At 33.7% G+C, this 24,767-nt stretch overlaps 5 protein-coding genes across 5 annotated transcripts in view; all 5 read right to left on the bottom strand.

Annotated features, from left to right (window-relative positions):
• LOC131949465 (ankyrin-3-like) overlaps positions 1-24,767 on the bottom strand; it is a 124,186-nt gene that overhangs the window by 74,515 nt on the left and 24,904 nt on the right. The window lies entirely within an intron of this gene.
• On the bottom strand, positions 86-3,454 carry LOC131949459 (putative ankyrin repeat protein RF_0381). Its single transcript, XM_059311365.1, has 4 exons — positions 2,017-3,454; positions 1,219-1,614; positions 973-1,054; positions 86-368 (listed from the first exon to the last, which is right to left on the bottom strand). Exons 1-4 carry the CDS (start codon positions 3,452-3,454, stop codon positions 254-256), a joined length of 2,031 nt encoding a protein of 676 aa, XP_059167348.1. The 3' UTR covers positions 86-253.
• LOC131949458 (serine/threonine-protein phosphatase 6 regulatory ankyrin repeat subunit B-like) lies at positions 6,712-21,818 on the bottom strand. The gene is made up of 10 exons (XM_059311364.1): positions 21,611-21,818; positions 20,840-21,223; positions 20,594-20,675; positions 16,673-17,646; positions 16,279-16,550; positions 12,649-12,954; positions 7,930-9,625; positions 7,738-7,819; positions 7,250-7,418; positions 6,712-6,837 (listed from the first exon to the last, which is right to left on the bottom strand). Exons 1-10 carry the CDS (start codon positions 21,816-21,818, stop codon positions 6,712-6,714), a joined length of 4,299 nt encoding a protein of 1,432 aa, XP_059167347.1.
• On the bottom strand, positions 11,698-13,088 carry LOC131949484 (uncharacterized). The gene is made up of 2 exons (XM_059311386.1): positions 12,569-13,088; positions 11,698-12,442 (listed from the first exon to the last, which is right to left on the bottom strand). Exons 1-2 carry the CDS (start codon positions 13,072-13,074, stop codon positions 12,253-12,255), a joined length of 696 nt encoding a protein of 231 aa, XP_059167369.1. The 5' UTR covers positions 13,075-13,088; the 3' UTR covers positions 11,698-12,252.
• LOC131949482 (putative ankyrin repeat protein RF_0381) lies at positions 19,772-24,101 on the bottom strand. Its single transcript, XM_059311385.1, has 5 exons — positions 24,044-24,101; positions 21,611-23,069; positions 20,840-21,223; positions 20,594-20,675; positions 19,772-19,991 (listed from the first exon to the last, which is right to left on the bottom strand). The coding sequence occupies exon 2, from the start codon at positions 23,037-23,039 to the stop codon at positions 21,834-21,836; it is 1,206 nt and encodes a 401-aa protein (XP_059167368.1). The 5' UTR covers positions 23,040-23,069; positions 24,044-24,101; the 3' UTR covers positions 19,772-19,991; positions 20,594-20,675; positions 20,840-21,223; positions 21,611-21,833.

Raw genomic sequence — 24,767 nt, 5'->3', positions numbered from 1 at the left:
TACAAGATATCCCCTCCCCCCGTCCTTTCCCCCCCCCCCCCCCCCCCCCCCCAAAAAAAACAACCCCATAGGAACATATCCCATCTAAGTTTTATTTATCTTATTGGGAGCTCTTTTATTTTTTTCTTAAAGTATAAACCCAGGGTCGTTTTACTCTTACAAATTAATTTATTGTATACAAACACGCATTCAGCTTCAGTCCTTACAACCATAACGATAAATAATCACATATTACTTTTATCTATATGTAGGCCTATTTATTTTTAGTAGAAGTTCTGATATTCCCATTGATGGCCAGACAGTCGACATTGTTGATGTTTATTTGGTTAATGTGGTAAGAAATCGATCTATTAAGTCTGACATGATTTCTGAAATTGAAATATTTTTGTTGTTATTTTTTTATAAGACAATCACATAATGTTTAAAAAAAATTAACAAACTCTTACTCTTTATCTTCAGCCAATTGAAAGACCTTTACTGCAGTTTACAATGAAAAACAAACCCAACTAATTAAAGTAAATACAATCTATCAAAGTTACGACACGTTATTGACTCTTTAAACTGTCTTCCCATCTATAAACTCTTTCTACAATTTAAAAACCACGTTGCACTAAAGTTATAAGGTAGAAAATAAAATACATTCATAACATACTTTAAAATTTCAAATTAAAAATAAATATTATAGCCTGCTTGCTTGTTTTGTTAAGTATTAATGTAAACACGTTAGTCACTAGCACGCACTAAAAAGACTTTAAAAAATAAAATAGCTTTTGACGTTTTCTTATTTTAATGCATTTTATGTTATTGAAATTATCAAGCTTTTTAAAATTACTTATAATTACGTCTATGCCAGAATGGTCAAGAAGGAAAACTAAAGAGTAAATGAAGCAACAAGAATACCAAATAGCACTGGAATATATTATGTTTGTCTGATCTAATAACTAGATAGCAAGGGGGAAAATAAAAACTTACATAGTTGTGGATTTTCTGTTCCCTATTTTTACTACAGTCTTGATGCTAGTCTTTGCTTGTCTGACCATTGTGTCTTGCTTATCTAAACGGAAATATGCTTTTATTACTTATCAAACATCACTCTGTTTTGTTTATGACAACAAAAGCATGCTTTTATCAAAACAGGAGTTTATGAGTTTATGTTCTTAATATTAAATTTATATAATGTAAATTTAGTAATAGAAATTGGTGTTATAGTATCCGTACTTGGGGTAGTAATAACTGTGTTAGTCGTGATACAGTCTTTTGGTGTTGTATCCATATATGGTGCAGTATCATTGCTTGGAGTAGTATCTTGACTTTTCTTTGGAGTAGTTGTAGAAGCTGTTGTTGTTGTATCCTTATATGGTGCATTATCATTACTTGGGGTATTATCATTACTTGCATTTGAAGTAGTTGTAAAAGCTGTTGGTGTTGTATCCTTATATGGTGCATTATTAGTACTTGGAGTAGTATCATCACGTGCTTTTGGAATAGTTGTAGAAGCTGATGGTGTTATATCCATAGGTGGTGCAGTATCATTACTTGGGGTAGTTTCATCACTTAAAGATGGAGTAAAAGTAGAAGCTGGTGGCGTTGCAAAACTTGGTGATGAAGTTGTTTCTGAATTACAATATACAAGTTTTAAACAATTTTTTTGTGATTTAAAGTTTGCTTGAATTTATGACATATTTTTGGAAGGTCTTATAATAATAGCCTACACAGGAAATACGATGGAATTGTTGGCTTATTAAATATATAGATAAATTATGTCGATTTGATAATCAGCGTAACACACGTTGATTAGTGATTACGCTTTAACATTAAAGTTAAGATTAGAAAAATTCATATATTGTGCTAGAGATTATAGCTGTTTTTAAACCCAATAAAGATATATTTTTCAATAAAGTTAGAATCAGCTATAATGATAAAAATTTGTCATGCCAAAGATAGTAGTTAGTATTGAATTTTCCTTATTTTATGCAATTGTAAACAAAAATATTAAATAGACTTATACAAGCTCACCTGTCATTGATTTTACTTCAGTAAACGTTGAACAGTCCACAACTGTGCTGGTGTTTTTCTCTTTAATCTCTGCTGATGACATAGCGCCATGTTGTCTTAGAACAGCAAATGCTTCTTCGTTTAAAAACATAATGGCCACATCCAAAGCTGTCTGACCGTTGTTATCTGCAATGTCAAGAGTAGCGCCTCGTTGGATAAGTAGTCTCATGGTCTCAATCTGCTTGTACATTACACTGTAGTGCAATGGGGTACTTCCGAACTGGCCTCTGCGGTCAACATCAGCTCCAGCTTCCAGTAACGCCTCGACAAATTCTTTAAGAAAGCCCCGACAGCTGTAGTGTAAAGCTGTATTGTCATACATATCTCCGATGTCAAAAACACGTGTCTTTTTTAACAATGTTAAGGCTGTTACGGGATTTTGTGCGTACTTCACAGCATAGTGTAAAGCTGTTTGACCACTATTATCTATGATATCTGCTGAGGCTCCAGCTTGAAGTAAAAAATCGACAATTTCATTTGATCCGTCTTGTGATGTGTAATGTAAAGCTGTTGTACCAAAGTTATCAGTGCTGTTAAGATCCGCGCCTCTATCTAAAAGCAACTGGATGAGTCTCTTACTATCTTTAACAGCAACAGTATATAAAGCTGTCCAATTAGTCAAGTCAGCCGTTTCTCTTTTATTGCTAGCATGACGAATAATCGTATCTTTTTTAAAAAGCATCTTGTCAAGTTTTGAACTACCATGCCTAACAGCATAACGTAAAGCTGTCTCACCTCTCCCGTCAGCCAGATTTACATCAGCGCCTGCATCCAACAGAATATCCACTATTTCCACATATCCGCGTTCAATAGACACATGTAAAGCTGATTTTTTTTCATTACCATTCAATTCATTGACATTTGCTTTCCATTTTAAAAGGAGCTGAACAAAATCTTTGTGACCATTTTCAGCGCTAATATATAGTGGAGATTTTTCTCGCAGAAGCCCTGTTGTTTTGACATTAACATCCGCTCCTCCTATTAAGGATAACTCCCCAAAACATACGTTGTTCTTCTCTGCGTAAAAATGTAAAGGAGCCTTCCCATCTGAATCCGTACGGTTTAAGTCAATGTTTACCATTGAAAGTACATTGTTTATCACTATGCTAACACATTTCTTGGCTAAGTAGGAAATAGTTCCATTTTTAAAACAAATATTGCTCCTAGATTTTCTGATTAATGTAAGTGTAAGGAAAACAGCTTGAATAACAAAGAGAAAAAAATACAAATAGTCCACATCTTGAAAGCGTAAACTGTGGTGTATAAGACTTATAAGCAATGCTTGAAAATGATTGTAATTTTTTGAGCTTATTTCTTCTTTTCCTGGGTAGGTGTTGCAGATATGATCCTCAGAAAATATTTTTGTAGCAGTGGTTTGTTGATCAAGGAATGACAGCATTTTTGGTTAATTTGATTGCTGATACGTTTACACTTGACCTATTTTAACGAATAAAATAAGCATGTTTATTAACTGATACACAGTTTTACCCCATAGACATTTAAACAGACAACTACTAAGCAGTCAAATAATAATAAAAAATTCATTTTCACTACATCATTAATAAATACCGTAAAAGGTTTTTTGATCTCTATGTGCCCCTTGTCTATTGTATAATGTATTAAAATAACATTTAAAATAAAAGAATGTTTACATAAACGACTTACATAGGAATAACCTTTGTGACGTATCCACCACAAGAACAGTGTATAGTCTAGAATGTAGGCACACACCAAACATCAGCCTTTAGAAGTGCACACAACTTTATTTTTCTGTATTACTTATCTAAAACACGTCATACTCAGAGGCGTAGCTAGGGGAGGGCGGGGAGGGCGGCCGCCCCGGGCGCCGACCCTAGGGGGGCGCCAAAAGGGGTAGAAAAAAAATTTAAAGCTTATTTTAAGCTGCAGTTTTGAATTATAAACAGTCAAAATAAAGAAATGTAACGGCTGATTTAACTGTTTTCTACCTTGGTTGTGTAACTGTAAAACGTATATCTTTAAGAAACAGTGACCGGAAAAACAGCTTTCCAGCTTTCTTAGTTGGGGAGGGGGGGGGGGGGGGCGCTTTTTCGAAGACTAAAATCGGAAAAATTCACACCGGATTAAGGAATAAACCGATATCGCCCAGAAAAGAAACCCATTGAACTAAAGCGTATTTTACGATTGTGGAACATAAAAAAGAGTTAGCAGACTGTTGGAGCGGGTGGATGGGAAGCGACGCTCTTTGCCAAAATGTTAAGAGAGAAGAAAATTAGTATATTGTACTGATTATTACTTTGTTCAACCTAACTGATAATTCAAAATTGCAACATTGGCCTACTATTATCGAAATTGTTCTAAAGATACGACCAAAAGTAGACCAAATAAGGCTTGCACCGTCTACAAAATAACTCTAAAGCAGTGGTTTTTAACTTTTTGGAGTACCGAACCCAACCAGTTTCATATGCGCAATCACCAAACCCTCCTTAATAGTTGTATCGTCTACAATGAGAAAATCCGATCATGAATCCTATGAGTCAGGTGTGTATCTTGACCTCCGCGGAAGCCCTGAGACTGAATTACCGAACCTCTCGGGTTCGATGGAGCCCACTGTTCTAAGCTCTTTTGATTTTCTACTTTTTATTCGTTTCGGCATCTTAAGGGGAAATTAATTAACAATCAGCGTAATTGTTATTTTTTTTTCCAGACTGTCGCACACACAAACACACACACACACACACACACACATATATATATATATATATATATATATATATATATATATATATATATATATATATATATATATATATATATATATATACATATATATGGGGGGCGCCAAACTCATAGTTCGCCCCGGGCGCCGGGAGGGTTCGCTACGCCTCTGGTCATACTTACAATGCTTAAAAAATCGATAACATTCTTGCGTTTGCAGCTATGTGGGTCGAGACGGGTGTGTGGCAGCTGTCTGAATAAATGTGTTTAGTGATACTATGTATCAACTGCGTGTATATATGTGTTGGTCAATAATATGTTGCAGTTTTCCTTTTTAAATAAGTAAACCCGTTTTTAAAACATATGTGAGCGTCTATCTGTGGACATTTTCACTTTTGTAATTTTAAAATAAAAGTGCAGGCGAGAGACCAGAAGAGAAATCCTTTCTCACAATGTGTTAAAAAATTTTTCAGTTTGTTTGTTTCTAATAAATTATGAGAAAAATGTAAACTCAAGACAAAGAAAGGATTAACGTAATTTTCTGCATTTATATTGAAAACGATGGCCAATCTAAAATTTACCCAAAGTCTAATTCACATTTTGGTCTACAACCTAACATTATATCTAAACCCAAGTTTAAAGACCCTTGTTTCTTTGACAGTTTTCATATATACTGCAACCCTGCTGGTGAGTAAATCTTTCCAGTTTCATAAGTATGTGTCAAACTGATTTCAAAAGCTAAGTTACTGTTTTTAAAAAGATCTTATATTGAATAGGGTAGTTTTTATTATCTCGCCATAATAAAGATTAGTGGTCTAGCTGACTCTTACATTTATTTTGACTTGTAAATTGGCAGTATAAACTGGTAGCTTTTGTTATTTTTACGATCAAGAATTTTGGGTGTTTAAAGAAACACATGGATGATTTATAGCTCTAACATAGCTTACAGCAACTGGTCTTATAACAACATATCTGAGATTAGATGATGTGTGTCTTGCTAAGTTGTGTGTCGTGGCTTGATGTGTGTCACCAGCTTCTATTAGACTGTGTCTTGTGGATCTCACTAGTAATTAACCTGTCGTTCCAATACGTCACAGATTTGACAAAAACGTACTTTTTTCTTCTTCCTTTTTCTTAATTATAATTTTGGAAGGAATTCTCTCCAATACATTTGAATATTACGTGTCAAATTGTTATGCGCAATATAAGACGTTGACTCATTTTCTTTTGGATTTGCTTCCATAGACTCTTTGAAACCAAGAATAAACTACAAAGCAGCAGTTTGATTTTGAAGCATGACAGCAAGAGGGAGAGAGAGAGAGAGAGAAAGGGAGAGAGAGAATTATGGAATTAGAGAAAGAGTACTTTGTATTTAGACACACTCAATGGAGACACTTGAGTGCTAAAAATGTGCTTTATATTTTGCCTCCCTGTTTATATTTTTGAATATCATACCCCCCCTATACCTACCCAAACAATGTTTACATTTAAAATTAGTAAAACACTTTAAACTATAACATAGAGGAAAAATATATTTAAAACGTAAAGGGTTGATTTTTGTTTATTTGTTTTAAAATATAAATTAAGACAATTATAAATCAGAGGTACGATAAATGTTGATGATGATTGTTGAAATCTAGTCTATGTTCTACTTTCAGCATATAATCTAAATCTAGATTGAAATGTGAGTCAACAGAAAACAATTTATATACAAATACAAAACCACGGACACATAATGCAATCGGCTTTGAATGTAGTTCTTTAAAAGTATTGATAGATGTGTTTTAATTTCACTTTTACTTTCATTAAAGAGAAAATGGTTTAACTTATAACAAATTATCCAGATTAAAAAAAGTTTTAAAACAAATATAATACAACTTAATCAAAATCTGATTTAAGCACACGAGTGCTCTGTCACCCGCTTCTACAGACTTGTCCAATGAAGGTGTTCCTCTTTTACTAGTCTTGGCCACCAAATTTGCCGTCTATGGTTAAAAACTTCACGTTCTCTATATTTACCTCGTTGCAGTCCCGAATGGTATTTGAAGTGTAATTTAGATTCACAGTTCTGAAAAAAATGTACATCTATAAATAAAAAATATTGTAAATTATTTTCCAATAACTATATTTTTGTTCAAACTTACACAATCGTCTTTACCATCCTGCTAGCAATTTGTTTTGCAGAGTTTTTTGTTATTTCAGTATTTAGCGTCCACTGAAGTGAATTGAAGGCGGCTAATACAGGAAGAGGAACGTCCATCGGTGTGGCAAGTTTTGTTTTATTTTGTTTTGTTTCGTTAGAATATTCGACTTTATCCCCATCCAATGTGGTTGGCTTTGTAGAATTGTTTAAATCAAGGTCCGTACTTTTTTCTTTTCTTTTTTTACCACATGCCTTATATTTCCAGAAATATTTTCTTCTGTAAGAGAAACTATTGGTCCACTGTCGATTTCGTTGTTGAAAGTGATGTTTGCAGGTTGGGATCCGTTTTCTGACATGATTTGAGCTACATCTTAAAGGGTCGGCTGAATCACAAAGTAAACGTTTATATCTGCCAGTTTCATATCTGCTAGTTTTAGCTTTCTCAATGGACGAATTGTATCTCATTGTCTTATCCTGATGGTTTATATCATCACTAGTGCAGGGGCTTAACAATTTGCCAAAACTGAAATTAAAGTAAAATGCAGATTCGTTTGTATTTTGGGTTGTATTTAAAAATTAGGCTTAAATCTTTGTAAACTGGATTTAAATGAAGTTTAATAATAATTTATTTAAGTCTGATAATCGCTATTATATTGTGAATTTTATGTAAAAAATTGGAACATAAACTACTTAATTTGGTTATTAAAAACATAACACTTTTGGATAAATGCTTAAACATTTACATAAATACTAACCGTGGAGGTTTTGTTCTGATGAAAAAAAAATTAAGTCTAAATACAGTATAAGAAAAATAGATTTAAACTATTATACATTTAACATACACGTTTTTTCTTTTTCGTTTCTTTCTGGTTTTGGCGACACATTGGCTGCTAGTTTCTTCTTTGATCTTCTCATCATGTTGATCTAAACAGGAACAGTTGTATCATTAATTCTTAATAAACATAGACATACTTAAAGTCTTACGACTATAGATACATTTAGATTGAAGGATGACAATGTTGACCATAGCTTACCTTTTGTTTTACCTAGTCCGATTAAATTCGTTTGACCACTGTCTTGGACGTTCAACATCTTATCGTGTTTTTCAAAGCATTTCAGACGATCCTCTCCAACCGTTTCAAGTTTTGTCTGTGTTCTATATCTTTTACAAATTGTATTTGTTGACTTTCGTGATGTTTTAAGATGAGTAGATTTTGTGGATTTTATTGGTCTAGTTGAAGAGCTGGTAATAAGCTGTAAAATGTGCGTACTAGCATCTGGTGTAATCCTGGTGTACACTATAGGGGTTGTATGTGTAACGGATGCAGTATCAGAACTTGTGGTAGTATCATCTCTTGCGTCAGCTGTTGTGGTACAAGCTGCTGATGTTGCATTAGTAGTTGATGCAGGATCCGTACTAAGGGTTGTATAAACTGGTGTTGAACAGTCCAACTCAGTGTTTGTTTTCTCTTGGTTTTCTTTTGAAGATTTAGCGCCGTGTTGTTTTAGAAATCCAACGACACGATAGTGACATCCTAGAGTGGCCACATCCAAGGCTGTCTGACCGGAAGTGTCAACAATGTCAAGGCTCGCGCCATATTGTACTAGTACTTCGACGACGGAAGGATCAATCCACCCATTGATGTAGTGTAATGGGGTTTTACCGTACTGATCCTTGACGTCAACACCAGCTCCGGCTTCCAGTAACGTCTTCATGATTTCCGGGTCACCAATCTTGGAGCTGTAGTGTAAAGCTGTTTGGTTAAAGTTGTCTCCCATGTCAAGACCATCTGTATATTTCAGCAGTGTTTCTACTGCTTGTTTATATCCAAACATGGCCGCATAATGTAAAGCCGTTCTACCTTCTTTGTCTCTAATATTTGCTGAAGCATTTGCTTTCAGAAGAGTTTCTGTCAAGACGCAATTGTGTTTCTGAACGCTGTAGTGTAAAGCTGTTTGTCCATTTACGTCTGTTGTGTCAAGAATATCTTTACACGTTACCAGTTTTTGAACTGTTTCGTTATTCATGGATCGGACAGCATAGTGTAAAGGCGTTTTGCCTTCGTTGTCTCTGATGTTTGCTAAAGCTCCAGCTTCCAGTAAAAAAACCATCATATTGCTGTTTCCATATTGTGCGCAATAGTGTAACGGTGAACTTCCGATTACATCTGTTCTATTAATATCCCCGCCTTTTTTAAGAAGAGATTTGACGATTTTCTTACATCCATGATCAACAGCAAGATGTATAGCTGTCTTACCTTCATAATCAGCTATATTAACATCAGCGTCTGCGGCCAACAAAATATCAATTATAGCTTTTTTCCCATTTTCAGCAGCAACATGTAAAGCTGTTTTATGATAAATATCATCCTGTTCATTTACATTAGCTTTCCATTTCACAAGAAGGTTAACGAAATCTGCATGAACTCTTTCAACACTTATATGTAAAGGAGTTTTTCCTGGCCAATCGTCTTTTGTTTTTACATTAACATCCGCTCCTCCTTTCAACAAAAGTCCCCCCAAAACTAAGTTGTTCGTCTCTGCATAATGATGTAAAAGGGCCATACCATATGAACCCCTACTGTTTATGTCGATGCCTAAACTTGAAATAAATTCTTTGACTACATAATTACTATCATTATCCTCAAACTTTTGGTGTGAAGTAGTAGTTGGTTGATTCATTACTGGCACCATGTTCACTTTATTTTGTTTTAACAGCGCAATGACTCGCTTTATTAAAAATTATCAAGAAAAAAGCGACCTGCAACAGCAAAATTAGATGCTCACATGTTTTTGTGTATAAAAGTGTGAATGACGTTGAACTAAAAGTTTCGATGAAATATAGGAATCTGATTTCTTAAATGTGCGAACAGAAAATGTGCCTTTAAAAGATTTACATATGACTTTATACTTATTATTCTGAAATAAAATTTGAGGAACCAATATTTCTAACCTATTGCGAAACACATTACAGCCTTCAGATATAGAATGAGTTTCTTTAAATAAATTAATAGAAAACTGTCACCCTGGATAAGTAATGTGCGTATAAGGGCGGTAGGAGTGTGGGACAGGAGTTTCTGACAAACGAAATAAAAATAAAATTTCTAATGTTTTATACAAGCCTAGCCTAAGAATTTACTAAAGATAAAATGAATCTTTTTATTTTAATGTGTACTTCCTGTTTAATTCTATTTTTGGTTAATAATAAAAAATACAACTTCTGGGTTTGATAAAAAACTCATATTTAACTGATTTAAAAAAAACGTATTGCTGCAAATAACATAATGTGTCATAATTAAAGAATTAGGTATAAATCACATACAATTTAGTAGACATACTGTACTTTTTTGATGTAAAACTGCACAGGAAAAGCGTAGAGTGAAGATCTGACTTTAGGCAATCTAAAAAGAATACACACTTTCTATTCCGTAGGCCCTACACACCCAGCAGGTAAAAATGAGTCATAGTATTGCCGGGAATTCCCCATTTATGAATTGGATAAACCCAAGACTGTGCAAACAGATGTCTGCATAATGTATCGTTTAAAATAGTTTATGTAACTAAACTCTATATGTAGGCCCTACAAGTGAAAATGAATTCTAATTAAATAAAACAATCGACATTTTGATGCTCAGTACACAGATTTGGTAAGAAACAGATCTACAATTTGGGACACGTTTTCTCAAATTAAAATTATTTTGATATTTTCATTTGAACAAGACAGAGGTTATTGAAAAATTCCAAAATTATTTTACTAATTACTTACAAGTCAGTTTTAAGACAATCGTGCAGCTTCAGAATTTTTTTAGTGAAAGTCAATCTAATCTACAAAATGAAAACGATTTGCGGTGTCGCTATTTTGTTTATCTTCTATACAAGACCTTTAGGATAGAAATGCGTACACATTCCGCAAAATCTCGCAATGTGCTGACCGTGTTTAAAACACATTATTGTGGTCGAGAATATTGTCTCTTTATTTAACAGCAATTAAAACGTTAAGAATAAAATTGATTGCCACGGGTTTTAACATCGATTAGCTATCCAATTTTCAATTTTTCCATTTTCAAAATAGAATATTGTCAGCTTTTCTTGGCGTAGCTGTATTTCTGGTACACAATACTTGTGTAGTATCGACAATTGCTGCTGGTTTTGTTGTGGTATTGAAAGTAGGGTGTACATAAATAGTTGGTGGTGTATTTGGTGTTGTCTTGTTTTCAATTAGTTTATTATCTTTCAGTTAGGTATTTACTAAGGTTAACAGTCTTGTAGTTTACTTTTTTGTTTAGGGAATCCAAGGCTGATGTTTTAGACTTATTTTATTGCGTATATTTTTAGTCTGGTTGTTGACGTGTTTTTAGGTTTAAGGGAATGCAGCCAAATTATGACAATGAGTATATAATCTGAACAAAGACAATACATTCCTAGTGTTTTTGTGGTCTAAATCGGCACATCAAAATGCTAAGGCGTGGGCTTGGTTTATTTACAACAGAAATAGAATTATATTTGCTGTCAACAAAATTCAAATTGTCATCCTAGGCAGACAGTTTCCTCTCTTACATGCAGCTTACATTGCTCCCACTTCGATGTTTACGTTTATGGCTTCTAAAACAGTAAAACAATAACACAGAAGGAGCATGTATTTAAAGTTTTAGACACGCTTTGTTTACAGTTTGTTTATTAGCTTTATGTTATACAATTTTAAATAGAGTTACATCTGTGTAGATATATAAAAATATGTGTTTTCAAAAGATGTTTATAAAATTGTTTCTATATTACCTTATTTTTTAAATTTAGATATGGAGGTGCAGACAGCAAGTTAAGAGATCTTTTAATGTTTTTCAGTAATAGAATGTTTATTGGGTGCACTTACACAAATGTTAAAGACCTACCGTTTTAGGCTTAATAGAATAATAAGACATTGACAAAAATTGTGAAATTTTTAGTCTTAAAATTTAACAAGATAAAATAGTAGACTATATAACAGTAAAACTAACAAGAAATACACATGTGCTTGCAAATTTCTAAATATTGACTCGTGTCTATTTGGCTAAAATCTTTTAGTAAGAAACAGTTAAAACAGTTACTAAATTAGTCACTAAATTTGACTTCTAACATTATTTCAATTTCCATATTAAATTCAAATAATGAGAGATGTCTCTTGTCAATGGCAAGTGAAATAACTCTTTTACAAATCTACATTGGTCTACATAATTAATATTGTCTACGTATTTTATATATAGTATCTAAACATAGTCTACATTTGATCTATATGCTACACAAACACAGTCTACCCTGTACCCAGCCAGTATATCAGTCTTGTGCTCCACTAGGGCAGTCATTCGCTGGCTAGATCTAACCTATGGAGACTCCTCTCTCACAGACTCCTCTAAACTTGACAAATGAAGTTGTCCAGCCGTTAAACGATGCTCTAGGATTTCCCAAACAAAGAGATTTAGTTTGCTGTCGATGGCTACGTACTTTGGTTTATTTATGTTTACTTCTTCGCAGTGTTTAATGATGGTTGGATTGTAATTTACATTCACATTTCTGAAGTAGATATTAATTGATCTAAAAAGTAAGGCTAAATTGAAACAATGATATTGGGGTTTATAAGTAGGACTATTATATATAAGCTATACAATAGGGACAATGATATGGGATATTTTTACTTACACATGAATATTTCCAGTGCTGCTAATACTTTGATTTTCAAATGTTTTAGTCACTTCGGTATTTAGAGCACACCGAATTACATCAAGAAAATAATCACTTGCATCTGAAGTAGTGGTAGAAGTTGTTGGTGTTGTATCCATAGATGGTGCAGTATCAGTATCAGTACTTGGGGTAGTATCATCATTTGCATCTAGAGTAAATGTAGAAGCTGTTAGTGTTGTATTCATAGATTGTTCAGTATGAGTACTTGGGTTAGTATCATCACTTGCATGTAGAGTAGTGGTAGAAATAGTATGTGTTGTATCCAAAGATGGTTCAGTATGAATACTTGGGTTAGTATCATCACTTGCATGTAGAGTAGTGGTAGAAGTAGTTGGTGTTGTATCCTTAGATGGTGCATTATCATTACTTGGGGTAGTATCATTACCTTCATCTGGTGTAGTTGTAGAAGCCGTTGGTGTTGTATCCATAGACGGTGTATTTGTAGAAGCTGGTGGCGTTGTCATACATGGCGATGAAGTTGTTTCTAAATTATGTATATATATATATATATATATATATATATATATATATACATATATATATATATATATATATATATATATATATATATATATATATATATATATATATATATAGGTAATTATTTAAAGTTTGTGATTTATAGTTTGCATGAGATTATGTGCTATTTTTGAAAGGTCTTAAAATAATAGCCCACCATGGGATTGTCGGCTTATTAAATATCTAGAAAAACTAAACTGATTGAATAATCAGCATAACACACGTTAACTGATGATTACGCCTTAAAATTAAACTTACGATGATAAAAATTCAAATATTTTACACTTTGATTTATTACAGTTTTTAAACGCATTATAGATCTGCTTTTCCAAGATCGATTTGAAAATCTATTTAGTTTCTGTTGTTTTTTCTAATTCTTTATTGTGATGTTTTTTTAAAAATATTTACATATTGTTCATACTGTATTTATTCTTTTTAGTTTAACCAGTGTTTCTTCCAGGCCTCTCTTGGGGTTATGAATTTATATAGAAAATATATACGTTTAACCGTGTCTGCCATCTCCCCCCCCCCGGAAAGTTTTGTCCACCCTCCCGAAAATTTCAAGCGCCCCCAGGAGAAAAAGTGTGGAAGAAACACTGGCAAATACCGATATAAATTGTGCAGTATCAGTACTTGGGGTAGTCTCTTCTTCTTTTTCTTCGTTCTTAATTATTAGTGTTGAAGGGGATCGAGATTTATCTGCCAGTGGGTTTGAACTCGAGACTGTTCGAATTAATCAACCATGAGCTTTTTGCCGACTCGACCACGAATCCAACACAATTAAGCGTTACGTGTCAACTGGTTATGCGCCGTTGAGGCCATTGACTCCGATTTCAGCCTGCTTTTCTTTTTAAAACGTTTTTCTTAACTCAGCTTCGCGTTTGTTTGTTTGGATGTTTGTTGTTAAAATTGACATCGAAAATTAGCCCACTTCTGATTGCTCTACAGACCTGAAATTTGGCATGCATGCTACTTTCGCCTAACAATTTCAGATGCAATCATAAAAACTAGCAATTAGTGACCGTAATTAGCTTAATTTAATTACGCCCCAAGGACCATAAAATTGAGGACATGATTTCTAAAGATACCGACAAGACTTGAAGCCTATTGACACAGTTACTTCGGCCCCAATAGATGTGAGCGCGCTGGCCGTGATCGTATAGTGGTTAGTACTTCGCGTTGTGGCCGCGACAACCCAGGTTCGAATCCTGGTCGCTCAAGATTTTTAGTCCGTGTATTTATAAACACTTTTTTAAAAACCACGTTTTTCATGTGTAGCAACGGACTAAAAAGGAGAACGGACACGGTAACACATTGTTAACGGTGACACGGTTGGTACGCTGGGCATGCTAAAATACACATAAACACGTTTTTCCTTAACTCAGCTTCGCGTTTATTTGTTTGTTTATGGGAGATTTGATCACGTGATTCGTGAGTAGATCTCCACGCCAGCAACGTAAATTACACCCTTTCTCTGTTTAAAGCGTATCGGTCGCTCAAGATTTTTTTAGTCCGTGTATTTAAAAACACTTAGTCAAGTTATACTTAATCAAGTGATTAGATAAAGTAGAAAATAAACTATATAAAAAACTTTTTAAAAACCACGTTTTTCATGTGTAGCAACGGACTAAAAAGGAGAAAATAAAATACTTAAAAAAAAGCTTTTTAAAAAACCACGTTTTTCTTGTGGACTAAAAAGTAGAAAATAACTATTTACATACATTTGATGACAAAAAACGTGGGTCGGGCAGATGGGTCGGGAAATTTGATGGTGAACGTACCCACGTTTTTTGTCATCAAATGTATGTAAATAGTTATTTTCTACTTTTTAGTCCACAAGAAAAACGTGGTTTTTTAAAAAGTTTTTTTTAAGTATTTTATTAAAACGTTTTTCTTAACTCAGCTTCGCGTTTGTTTGTTTGGATGTTTGTTGTTAAAATTGACATCGAAAATTAGCCCACTTCTGATTGCTCTAGAGACCTGAAATTTGGCATGCATGCTACTTTCGCCTAACAATTTCAGATGCAATCATAAAAACTAGCAATTAGTGACCGTAATTAGCTTAATTTAATTACGCCCCAAGGACCATAAAATTGAGGACATGATTTCTAAAGATACCGACAAGACTGCAGTCCTATTGACACAGTTACTTCGGCCCCAATCGATGTGAGCGCGCTGGCCGTGATCGTATAGTGGTTAGTACTTCGCGTTGTGGCCGCGACAACCCAGGTTCGAATCCTGGTCGCTCAAGATTTTTAGTCCGTGTATTTATAAACACTTTTTTAAAAACCACGTTTTTCATGTGTAGCAACGGACTAAAAAAGAGAAAATAAAATACTTACAAATAACTTTTTAAAAAACCACGTTTTTTATGTGTAGCAACGGACTAAAAAGGAGAACGGACACGGTAACACATTGTTAACGGTGACACGGTTGGTACGCTGGGCATGCTAAAATACACATAAACACGTTTTTCCTTAACTCAGCTTCGCGTTTATTTGTTTGCTTATGGGAGATTTGATCACGTGATTCGTGAGTAGATCTCCACGCCAGCAACGTAAATGACACCCTTTCTCTGTTTAAAGCGTATCGGTCGCTCAAGATTTTTTTAGTCCGTGTATTTAAAAACACTTAGTCAAGTCATACTTAATCAAGTGATTAGATAAAGTAGAAAATAAACTATATAAAAAACTTTTTAAAAACCACGTTTTTCATGTGTAGCAACGGACTAAAAAGGAGAAAATAAAATACTTAAAAAAAACTTTTTAAAAAACCACGTTTTTCTTGTGGACTAAAAAGTAGAAAATAACTATTTACATACATTTGATGACAAAAAACGTGGGTCGGGCAGATGGGTCGGGAAATTTGATGGTGAACGTACCCACGTTTTTTGTCATCAAATGTATGTAAATAGTTATTTTCTACTTTTTAGTCCACAAGAAAAACGTGGTTTTTTAAAAAGTTTTTTTTAAGTATTTTATTGGATTTGCTTCCATAGCCTTTGTCCAACCAAGAGCAAACTACAAGGCAGCAGTTGTTTAATTTTGAAGTTGTCTCTCCTAGAAGAGTGGCTGTCCCCAGCTAACGAGCCTCATCTGCCCGAGGGTTCGAACTCGAGACTTTTCGGTTTAACAACCATGAGCTTTACCGACTCGACCACGCCGACCCCTAGTGGTAGTGTCATCACTTGTATCTGGTCCAGTGGTAGAAGCTTTTGGTGTTGTATTCATAGATGGTGTATTATCAGTACTTGCGGTAGTATCATCACTTGCATTTGATCTAGTGGTAGAAACTGTTGGTGTTGTACTAATAGCTGATGGTGCAGTATCAGTACTTGGAATAGTATCATCAATTGCATATGGAGTAGTGTTAGAAGCTGTTGGTCTTATATTCATAGATGGTGTAGTTTTCTTTCTAGCATCTGGAGTAATGGTAAAAATATAATGTTAGTCTACTATACTTTGACCTATTATGTAGGACTAGTCATTACCTAGTAGGGTAGTAATCTTAGTAAACACTAATGTAATGGTAATAAACACTTACATGTCACTGGTCTAAATCTCTTTCTGCGCCTTGAACAGTCCAAAATTTCGTCCATTTTCTCTTTGTTTTCTATTGAAAACTTAGCGCCATGTTGTTTTAGAGCAGCAACTGCTTCATCATTTGACACCATAATGGCAATATCCAAGGCTGTCTTTCCTAAAGTATCTTCAATGTCAAGGTTAGCACCTTGTTGGATTAGTACTTTCACCAGAGAAACCGTTTGAAACCATGCAGCGTAGTACAATGGGGTTTTCCCGTACTTATCTCTGACGTCAACATCAGCTCCGGCTTCCAGTAACGCAAGGACAACCTCCGTAAGACCGCACCAGCAGCTGTAGTGTAAAGCTGTTAATCCCTCATCGTCTGCGGCGTTAGGATTATCAACTAACTTCACCAGAGTTAAAGCTGTTTCTGTATGCCCGTTAAGGGCAGCATCATGTAAAGCTGTTTGACCACCATTGTCTCTGATGTTTGCCGAGGCTCCAGCTTTAAGTAAAACATCGAGAATGTTGTTTTTACCCATCTGTGCTGCGTGATGCAAAGCTGTTTTACCAAGATGGTCGATGCTATTAATTACCGCACCTTTTTCTAACAGAGACCTAACGAGTTTCTCACTTCCTTTCGCAGCAGCAAAATGTAAAGCTGTGTGACCCCGACAGTCAACTAGATTTACATCAGCACCTGCAGCCAACAACATATCACCTATTTTTTCATATCCATTTTGAGCACACAAATGTAAAGCTGTTTTATGGTCAAAAACATTCAATTCATTAACATTTGCTTTCCATTTCAAAAGTAACTCAACAAAATCTGTGTGACCTAGGTAGGTGCTGATAAATAAAGGGGTTCTCCCTCGATGGTTCTCTTTTGTTTTGACGTTAACATCCGCGCCTCCTTTTAATAAAAGTTCCGCAAAACATAAATTGCTCTGCGCTGCGTAGTGATGTAAAGGGGCTTTCCCTCTTGTATCCGTTCTGTTCATATCAACGTCTAATGTTAAAAATATGTTGTTAAACACACAGCTACTGTCATTCTCGACACACTTAATTTGTGCCGTGAGGGTCTGTTGACTCATTACTGGAAACATCTTTTTTTTTTCAGGCTCGTTTAGACTTGACCTATTGAAAATAATAGAAATCAACCGACCGCAATTACAAATAGACTTCTTTTAATATCGACACTGACGAAGTGTGCGCCTTAAATGAGATTAACAATATTTTTTTTTAGATCTAGCATCTACGTTTACAATAATTTGTGGTTAAAAAGTTTACCGAGAAAAAAAAAACGTGTAGTTTGATGTGTAGTAGACTTCGATTAGCACCCTGGTTTGTTACTAGCACCCTGGTATATTACTAGCACCTTTAGGTATTTTAATAGCACACTAGTGTGCTTCTAGCATTCTGGTATGATAGTGGGACTCTAAACTGCCTGACAGTGGAAGTATTTAATGTTAGGGAGCAAAATAAAAGGAACCACCGGTATCTGTGAGATAGAGATCTTTTAAACTGCAATAGGTTTTAGTCATCGTGTGTCAGAAGAAACGTATTATGATGAATTTGAACTTCATACGTGAATCAATTAGGTAAAATATATAGTGTTCTTACTCAATCAAAAATATGGGTCCACGGCCGTTTTAACTGTTAATTCGTCTGTTAATGCGACCCCTTTTTTCCTGAAAGACATTTTACATAAGTCCGTTTAAAGTCAATGATTCTTTTTAACTTTTAAGATTTAAAAAGTAACAGCGTTTGCTTGTATGTATGGAACAGGTTTTGAATATATTGAAACTAAATTAATGATTGAGATAATTTTTATGTTTTGAAGATATCTCACTGCTTTTGATAAGAAGACCGAATAACGTCTCTTTAAATCGATAAAATGAAAGCTAAACATATCCCTCTTATCTTAGTGTTTTGAATAACTTTAAATTCACCTTAAATAGAAATGTTGCTTGTATTTTAATGGATATCCTAAAAACTTTTTAAAAAATACACAGTATTAGTTTAACTAATTGTTGCACAGTTTCACACGCAATAAATTTAAATTTAACAAAAATATTAACAGTTGATATTATTATATTGCAGATTAAATAAATCAATTAAAAAAATCAATCCTACTTTCTAAAATATTAGGCCTATTTAATTATTCGAATATTTAAATGGGAACAATATAATAAATATATATTATCACCTCACGATTCCACAATACAATTCACATAATTAACCGCCTTACTTACAATTTAGTACGTCACTTTTGAAGTCACTGCCACAGCAACAACGTAGAACAGGAAGGTTGGGCGTCCTGTCACTGAGGCAAGTTGTCACACATTTCTTGAAGTCTAAGGTCTAAGTTTGTACATTGATTCCAAATATGGGCCATGGTTCGAAACCTTAGCCAATATAGTTTAATTTAAAGGGAAGCTACTCACAATTTTAGCCTCTTACAGATAAAGAAAGAGTGGATTTGTTTCATAGTATGAGTTATGTTTTCCAAAATTTACTACACTTAGTTTTGTGTGCTTATGTCATTCTTAAAATCATTTGTCGTCGAAAATGTGAAGTGAAATTTCGACCCATTTCGAACGGACCGATTTCTTTCTTGAGAACTCAGATCGTCTTCGTAGTATGTTAACAGTTAAGAATCCATATTGTGTTTAACAATATTTAAGTATTATATATTATGTTTAGTTTTTTTATATAAATCTCTATTTCTCATTTCTCAAGAGGACAATCTTTGTTGTCATACAATTTATAGCAGTCTACAATGCGTTTAACAATATTTTAGTGTCAGTCTGTACATATCGTTATGAAATGCCCCTATATAGATCTATATTTTTTATTGCTTAAGCAAAGCCAAAAGAAAGAATTGTGATTTAATTTAAATTTTAAAAGTTTTATTAATAGTTATAATACAGCACAAGTACATGAAACATGTTTTTAAAACCACATTTATTTCACTTGTAGTGTACCTGTACAGATTACAAGATATCCCCTCCCCCCGTCCATCCCAAAAAAAACCCTAGTAACATATCCCATCTAAATTTTATTTATCGTATTGGGAGCTCTTTTCTTTATTTCTCAAAGTATAAACCCAGGGGCGTTTAACTCTTACAAATTAATTTATTGTATACAAACACGCATTCAGCTTCAGTCCTTACAACAATAACGATAAATAATCACATATTACTTTTATCTATATGTAGGCCTATTTATTTTGAATAGAAGTTCTGATATTTCCATTGATGGCCAGACAGTCGACATTGTTGATGTTTATTTGGTTAATGTGGTAAGAAATCGATCGATTAAGTCTGACATGATTTCTGAAATTGAAATATTTTTGTTGTTATTTTTTTTATAAGACAATCACAGAATGTATAAAAAAATTAACAAACTCTTACTCTTTATCTTCAGCCAATTGAAAGACCTTTACTGCAGTTTACAATGAAAAAAACCCAACTAATTAAAGTAAATACAATCTATAAAAGTTACGACACGTTATTGACTCTTTAAACTGTCTTCCCATCTATAAACTCTTTCTATAATTTAAAAACCACGTTGCACTAAAGTTATAAGGTAGAAAATAAAATACATTCATAAAATACTTTAAAATTTCAAATTAAAAATAAATATTATATCCTGCTTGCTTGTTTTGTTAAGTATTAATATAAACACGTTAGTCACTAGCACGCACTAAAAAGACTTTAAAAAATAAAATAGCTTTTGACGTTTTCTTATTTTAATGCATTTTATGTTATTGAAATTATCAAGCTTTTTAAAATTACTTATAATTACGTCTATGCCAGAATGGTCAAGAAGGAAAACTAAAGAGTAAATGAAGCAACAAGAATACCAAATAGCACTGGAATATATTATGTTTGTCTGATCTAATAACTAGATAGCAAGGGGGAAAATAAAAACTTACATAGTTGTGGACTTTCTGTTCCCTATTTTGACTACAGTCTTGATGCTATTCTTTGCTTGTCTGACCATTGTGTCTTGCTTATCTAAACGGAAATATGCTTTTATTACTTATCAAACAACACTCTGTTTTGTTTATGACAACAAAAGCATGCTTTTATCAAAACAGGAGTTTATGAGTTTATGTTCTTAATATTAAATTTATATAATGTAAATTTAGTAATAGAAATTGGTGTTATACTATCCGTACTTGGGGTAGTAATAACTGTTGTAGTCGTGATACAGTCTTTTGGTGTTGTATTTATAGTTGGTGCAGTATCAGCACTTGCAGTATCATAACTTAAATCCCGTGTAGTGGTAGAAGCTATTGGTGTTGTATCCTTAGATAGAGCAGTATCATTACTTGGGGTAGTATCATCACGTGCTTTTGTAGTTAAAGAAGCTATAGATGTTGTATCCATAGATGGTGCAGTATCAGTACTTGGGTTAGTATCAGTACTTCCATCTGGAGTAGTGGTAGAAGCTGTTGGTGTTGTATCCATAGATTGTCCATAACTTGGAGTAGTATCATCACTCAAAGTTGGAGTATAAGTAGAAGCTGGTGGCGTTGTAATACTTGGAGATGAAGTTGTTTCTGCATTTTAATATAATAATTTAGACAATTTTTTGTGATTTAAATTTTGCACGAAGTTATGAGATATTTTTGAAAGGTCATAAAATAATAGCCAACACAGGAAATACTATCGGATTGTTGGCTTACTAAATATCTAGACAAATTATGTTGAAATAATAATCAGCTTAACACACGTTTATTAGTGATTACACTTTAACATTAAAATTAAATGAGAAAAATTCATATATAGCTGTATAGCTGTTTTTAAACTCAATTATAGATATACTTTTTCAATAAAGTTAGAATTATAGTTAGAATTAAATAATAAAAATTTGTCATGCAAAAGATAGTAGTTAGCAGTGAATTTTCCTTATTTTATGCAGATAAAATAAACTTATACAAGCTCACCTTTTGTTGATTTTACTTCAGTTAACGTTGAACAGTCTACAACAGCGCTTGTGTTTTTATCCTTAATCTCTGATGATGACTTAGCTCCGTGTTGTCTTAGAAGAGCAATTGCTTCATTGTTTGCATGTATAGTGGCCGCATCCAAAGCTGTTTGACCATTGTTGGCTGTGATGTCAAGATTAGCGCCACGTTGGATAAGCAGTCTCATGGTGTCAATCTTCCCTCACCATAGACTGTGGTGCAATGGGGTGCTCCCTAACTGGCCTCTGCTGTCAACATCAGCTCCAGCGTCCAGTAACGCCTCCACAACTTCTTTAAGATCGCCCCGACAGCTGTAGTATAAGGCTGTGTTGCCACTCATGTCTGCGATGTCAAAAACACTTGTCTTTTTTAACAGTGTTAAGGCTGTTTCAGGATTTCGCGCGTACACAACAGCACAGTGTAAAGCTGTTTCACCACAGTTGTCTGTGATATTTGCTGAGGCTCCAGCTTCAAGTAAAAAATCGACAATTTCATTGGAACCGCCGTATGATGCGTAATGTAAAGCCGTTTGTCCTAAATTGTCAATGCTATTAATAGCCGCGCCTTTATCTAAAAGTAACTGGATGCGTTTCTTACTGTCTTCTATAGCAGCATTATATAAAGCTGTCCAATCTTTCATGTCAGGCTTTTCACCCAATACTCTAGAGCAATAATTATTTGTACGCTTTTCTAGCAGCTGGACACGTTTCAAACTTTCGTACGTTGCAGCATAATGTAAAGCTGTCTTACCGTTCCCGTCAGCCAGATTTACATCAGCACCTGCATCCAACAGAGTATCCGCAATGTCTACATATCCGCGTGCAAAACACACATGTAAAGCTGATTTTTTTTCACTACGACCACTCATTTCATTGACATTTGCTTTCCATTTCACCAAAAGTTGTGCAAAGTCTTTGTGATTTCTTTCCGCGCTAATAAACAATGGACTCTTTCCTGAGTCATAACCTTTAGTTTTGACATTAACATCTGCGCCACCATTTAATAACAACTCCCCAAAACATACGTTGTTCTTCTCTGCGTAAAGATGTAAAGGAGCCTTTCCATCTGAGTCCGTAAGGTTTAAGTCAATGTCAATCATCGAAAGTACATTGTTTATCACTTTGCTGCTGCATTTCTTGGCTAAGTAGGAAATAGTTCCATTTTTAAAACAAATATTACTCCTTGATTTTCTAAGTAATACAAGTATAATGAACACAGTTTGAAGAATAAACAGAAAACAATACAATGAGTTCACACTTTGAAACTGCAAAACGTGGTGTAACAAGCTAATAAACCATGTCTGGGAACTCTTGTATGTTTTTATTTCTTCTTCTCCTGTGTAGGAGTTGCTGATTTGATCCTCAGAAAATATTTTTGTAGCAGTGGTTTGTTGATCGAGAAATGACATCTTCTGTTTATTTTATTTTATTCACTCCACCTATGGTAAAGAATAAAATAAGAAGTCGAGAAATATGTATTGAAACTTACCTGGACAGTTATGCTAACAACTTTATTAACAAAATTTAAATTTAAACGTTTTTAAAGGGGCTGTATCACCCTGTTGGGTTCTTCTATGTCTATGTCTAGAGTATATATTAACAGACGTTTACAACAGTAGATAACACTAACACTCTATAATAAAAATAATAAGAGATTCAATATATATATATATATATATATATATTTATATATATATATATATATTTATTTATATATATATATATATATATATATATATATATATATATATATATATATATATATATATATATGAATAAACAATATGAAAAATATAAAAGGTACAATATTCACTAACAGAAATGAATCGCCAAAAAACAAACCCCCCCCCCCCCAAAAAAAAAACAAACAACTATTAGGCATATTTTTACAGTAGTAATAATGATTAATTAGTGATATTGGCGAATTGTTTCGTCAATTATCCGTTGTCAGGTTGATACTTTTGCCAACCGCCCCCCCCCCCCCCAAACGAAATGGAAGTGATATAGAAAATATATACTTTTAACAGTGTCCGCCCCCACCCCCCTGAAATTTTAGTCCGTCCTTCCGAGAATTTTAAGTGCCCCCCCCCCCTCCCCCCGAAAAAAAGTGTGGAAGAAACACTGTTTAAATCTTATAATAGTGTTACGAATTTATGGAAAATTACGCCAATGAAATACTTTAAAAAAGATTTTTACAACATGTGTAAAATATATGAATTTATGATTTATTAAAGCGTAACACGAGTTGTTAGTTAAACTGAATTTAAGAGATTAATAGATTGTGTTAAATGTATTGGTACACTAGTTATTAATAAATGAAAAAAACATCAAAATTACTATCCAAATTAGCTTTTGTACTATTTAATTAAGTACTTCGTTAAATATGGTACATTGGATTTAAAATTCAACCAACCTTTTGGATGTAAACACAATGACCATGTAGAAGAAAGGAAGATGGCGCTTCAAGTCACAGGGTCAAGTAATCACGAATGAATTATAACGTCTAAGTCTATAAAAGCAATGTTTGATAATAAAAGTAGGCTAAAATACTAAACTGTTTCTGTAAGGTATATTTATAGTTTCCATGGGCTGCTACTTAATATTTTTTTGTTGCAAAACAAGCGATAACAGGTTAAAACCAGACTTATTTTTATAACAATTTGACGAGTTCACACATTATCATGTTTAAAAAAATCGGACTAAAACTAATGTTAAAAAATGTTTATTGGTAACATATCAGGGATGGTCGTTTTCTTCATTCACTTTAGAATAAAATTTAACATCAACTTTTGTGAAACACGATGTCACAGTGAGTGCGTTACAAAGTCACAGTTGTAATCGAATGCCCAAACATATTTAAGAAACATTACATATATTGCTATAGCTGTATACAATTACACTATTTCTACATTTATTTTTTGACAAACGTAAGACATTTGATATATACATATATATATATATATATATATATATATATATATATATATATATATATATATATATATATATATATATATATATATATATATATATATACTAGCCGTCCCGGCCAGGCCCTGCTCTGGCTTCTGTGAAAAACCTTTCTGTTAAAGACCATCACCTGTGTGTTTAGTAATCATCATAAACCCGGCATTGCC

The sequence above is a fragment of the Physella acuta genome, unplaced genomic scaffold (assembly GCF_028476545.2).
Source record: "Physella acuta isolate Inbredline_101_S28 unplaced genomic scaffold, ASM2847654v3 ptg000698l, whole genome shotgun sequence".
In the NCBI taxonomy this organism is placed as follows: domain Eukaryota; kingdom Metazoa; phylum Mollusca; class Gastropoda; family Physidae; genus Physella; species Physella acuta.
The sequence above is the reverse complement of the archived record's forward strand: the minus strand, read 5'-3'. Positions and strand labels throughout refer to the sequence as shown.

Bases quoted from the DNA above. Each gene is read 5' to 3' on its own strand.
- LOC131949459 (XM_059311365.1), bottom strand. From the start codon at position 3,454: ATGCTGTCATTCCTTGATCAACAAACCACTGCTACAAAAATATTTTCT. The intron at 1,615-2,016 runs GTGAGCTTGTAT...ATTGTAATTCAG, and splicing joins TGAAGTAAAATCAATGACAG to AAACAACTTCATCACCAAGT. The intron at 1,055-1,218 runs GTACGGATACTA...ATTTCCGTTTAG, and splicing joins CACAGTTATTACTACCCCAA to ATAAGCAAGACACAATGGTC.
- LOC131949484 (XM_059311386.1), bottom strand. From the start codon at position 13,074: ATGACAACGCCACCAGCTTCTACAAATACACCGTCTATGGATACAACA. The intron at 12,443-12,568 runs GTAAGTAAAAAT...TATCTACTTCAG, and splicing joins AGCACTGGAAATATTCATGT to AAATGTGAATGTAAATTACA.
- LOC131949458 (XM_059311364.1), bottom strand. From the start codon at position 21,818: ATGAGACTGCTTATCCAACGTGGCGCTAATCTTGACATCACAGCCAAC. The intron at 20,676-20,839 runs GTACGGATAGTA...ATTTCCGTTTAG, and splicing joins AACAGTTATTACTACCCCAA to ATAAGCAAGACACAATGGTC. The intron at 7,820-7,929 runs GTAAGCTATGGT...GTTCCTGTTTAG, and splicing joins CGGACTAGGTAAAACAAAAG to ATCAACATGATGAGAAGATC.
- LOC131949482 (XM_059311385.1), bottom strand. From the start codon at position 23,039: ATGTCATTTCTCGATCAACAAACCACTGCTACAAAAATATTTTCTGAG.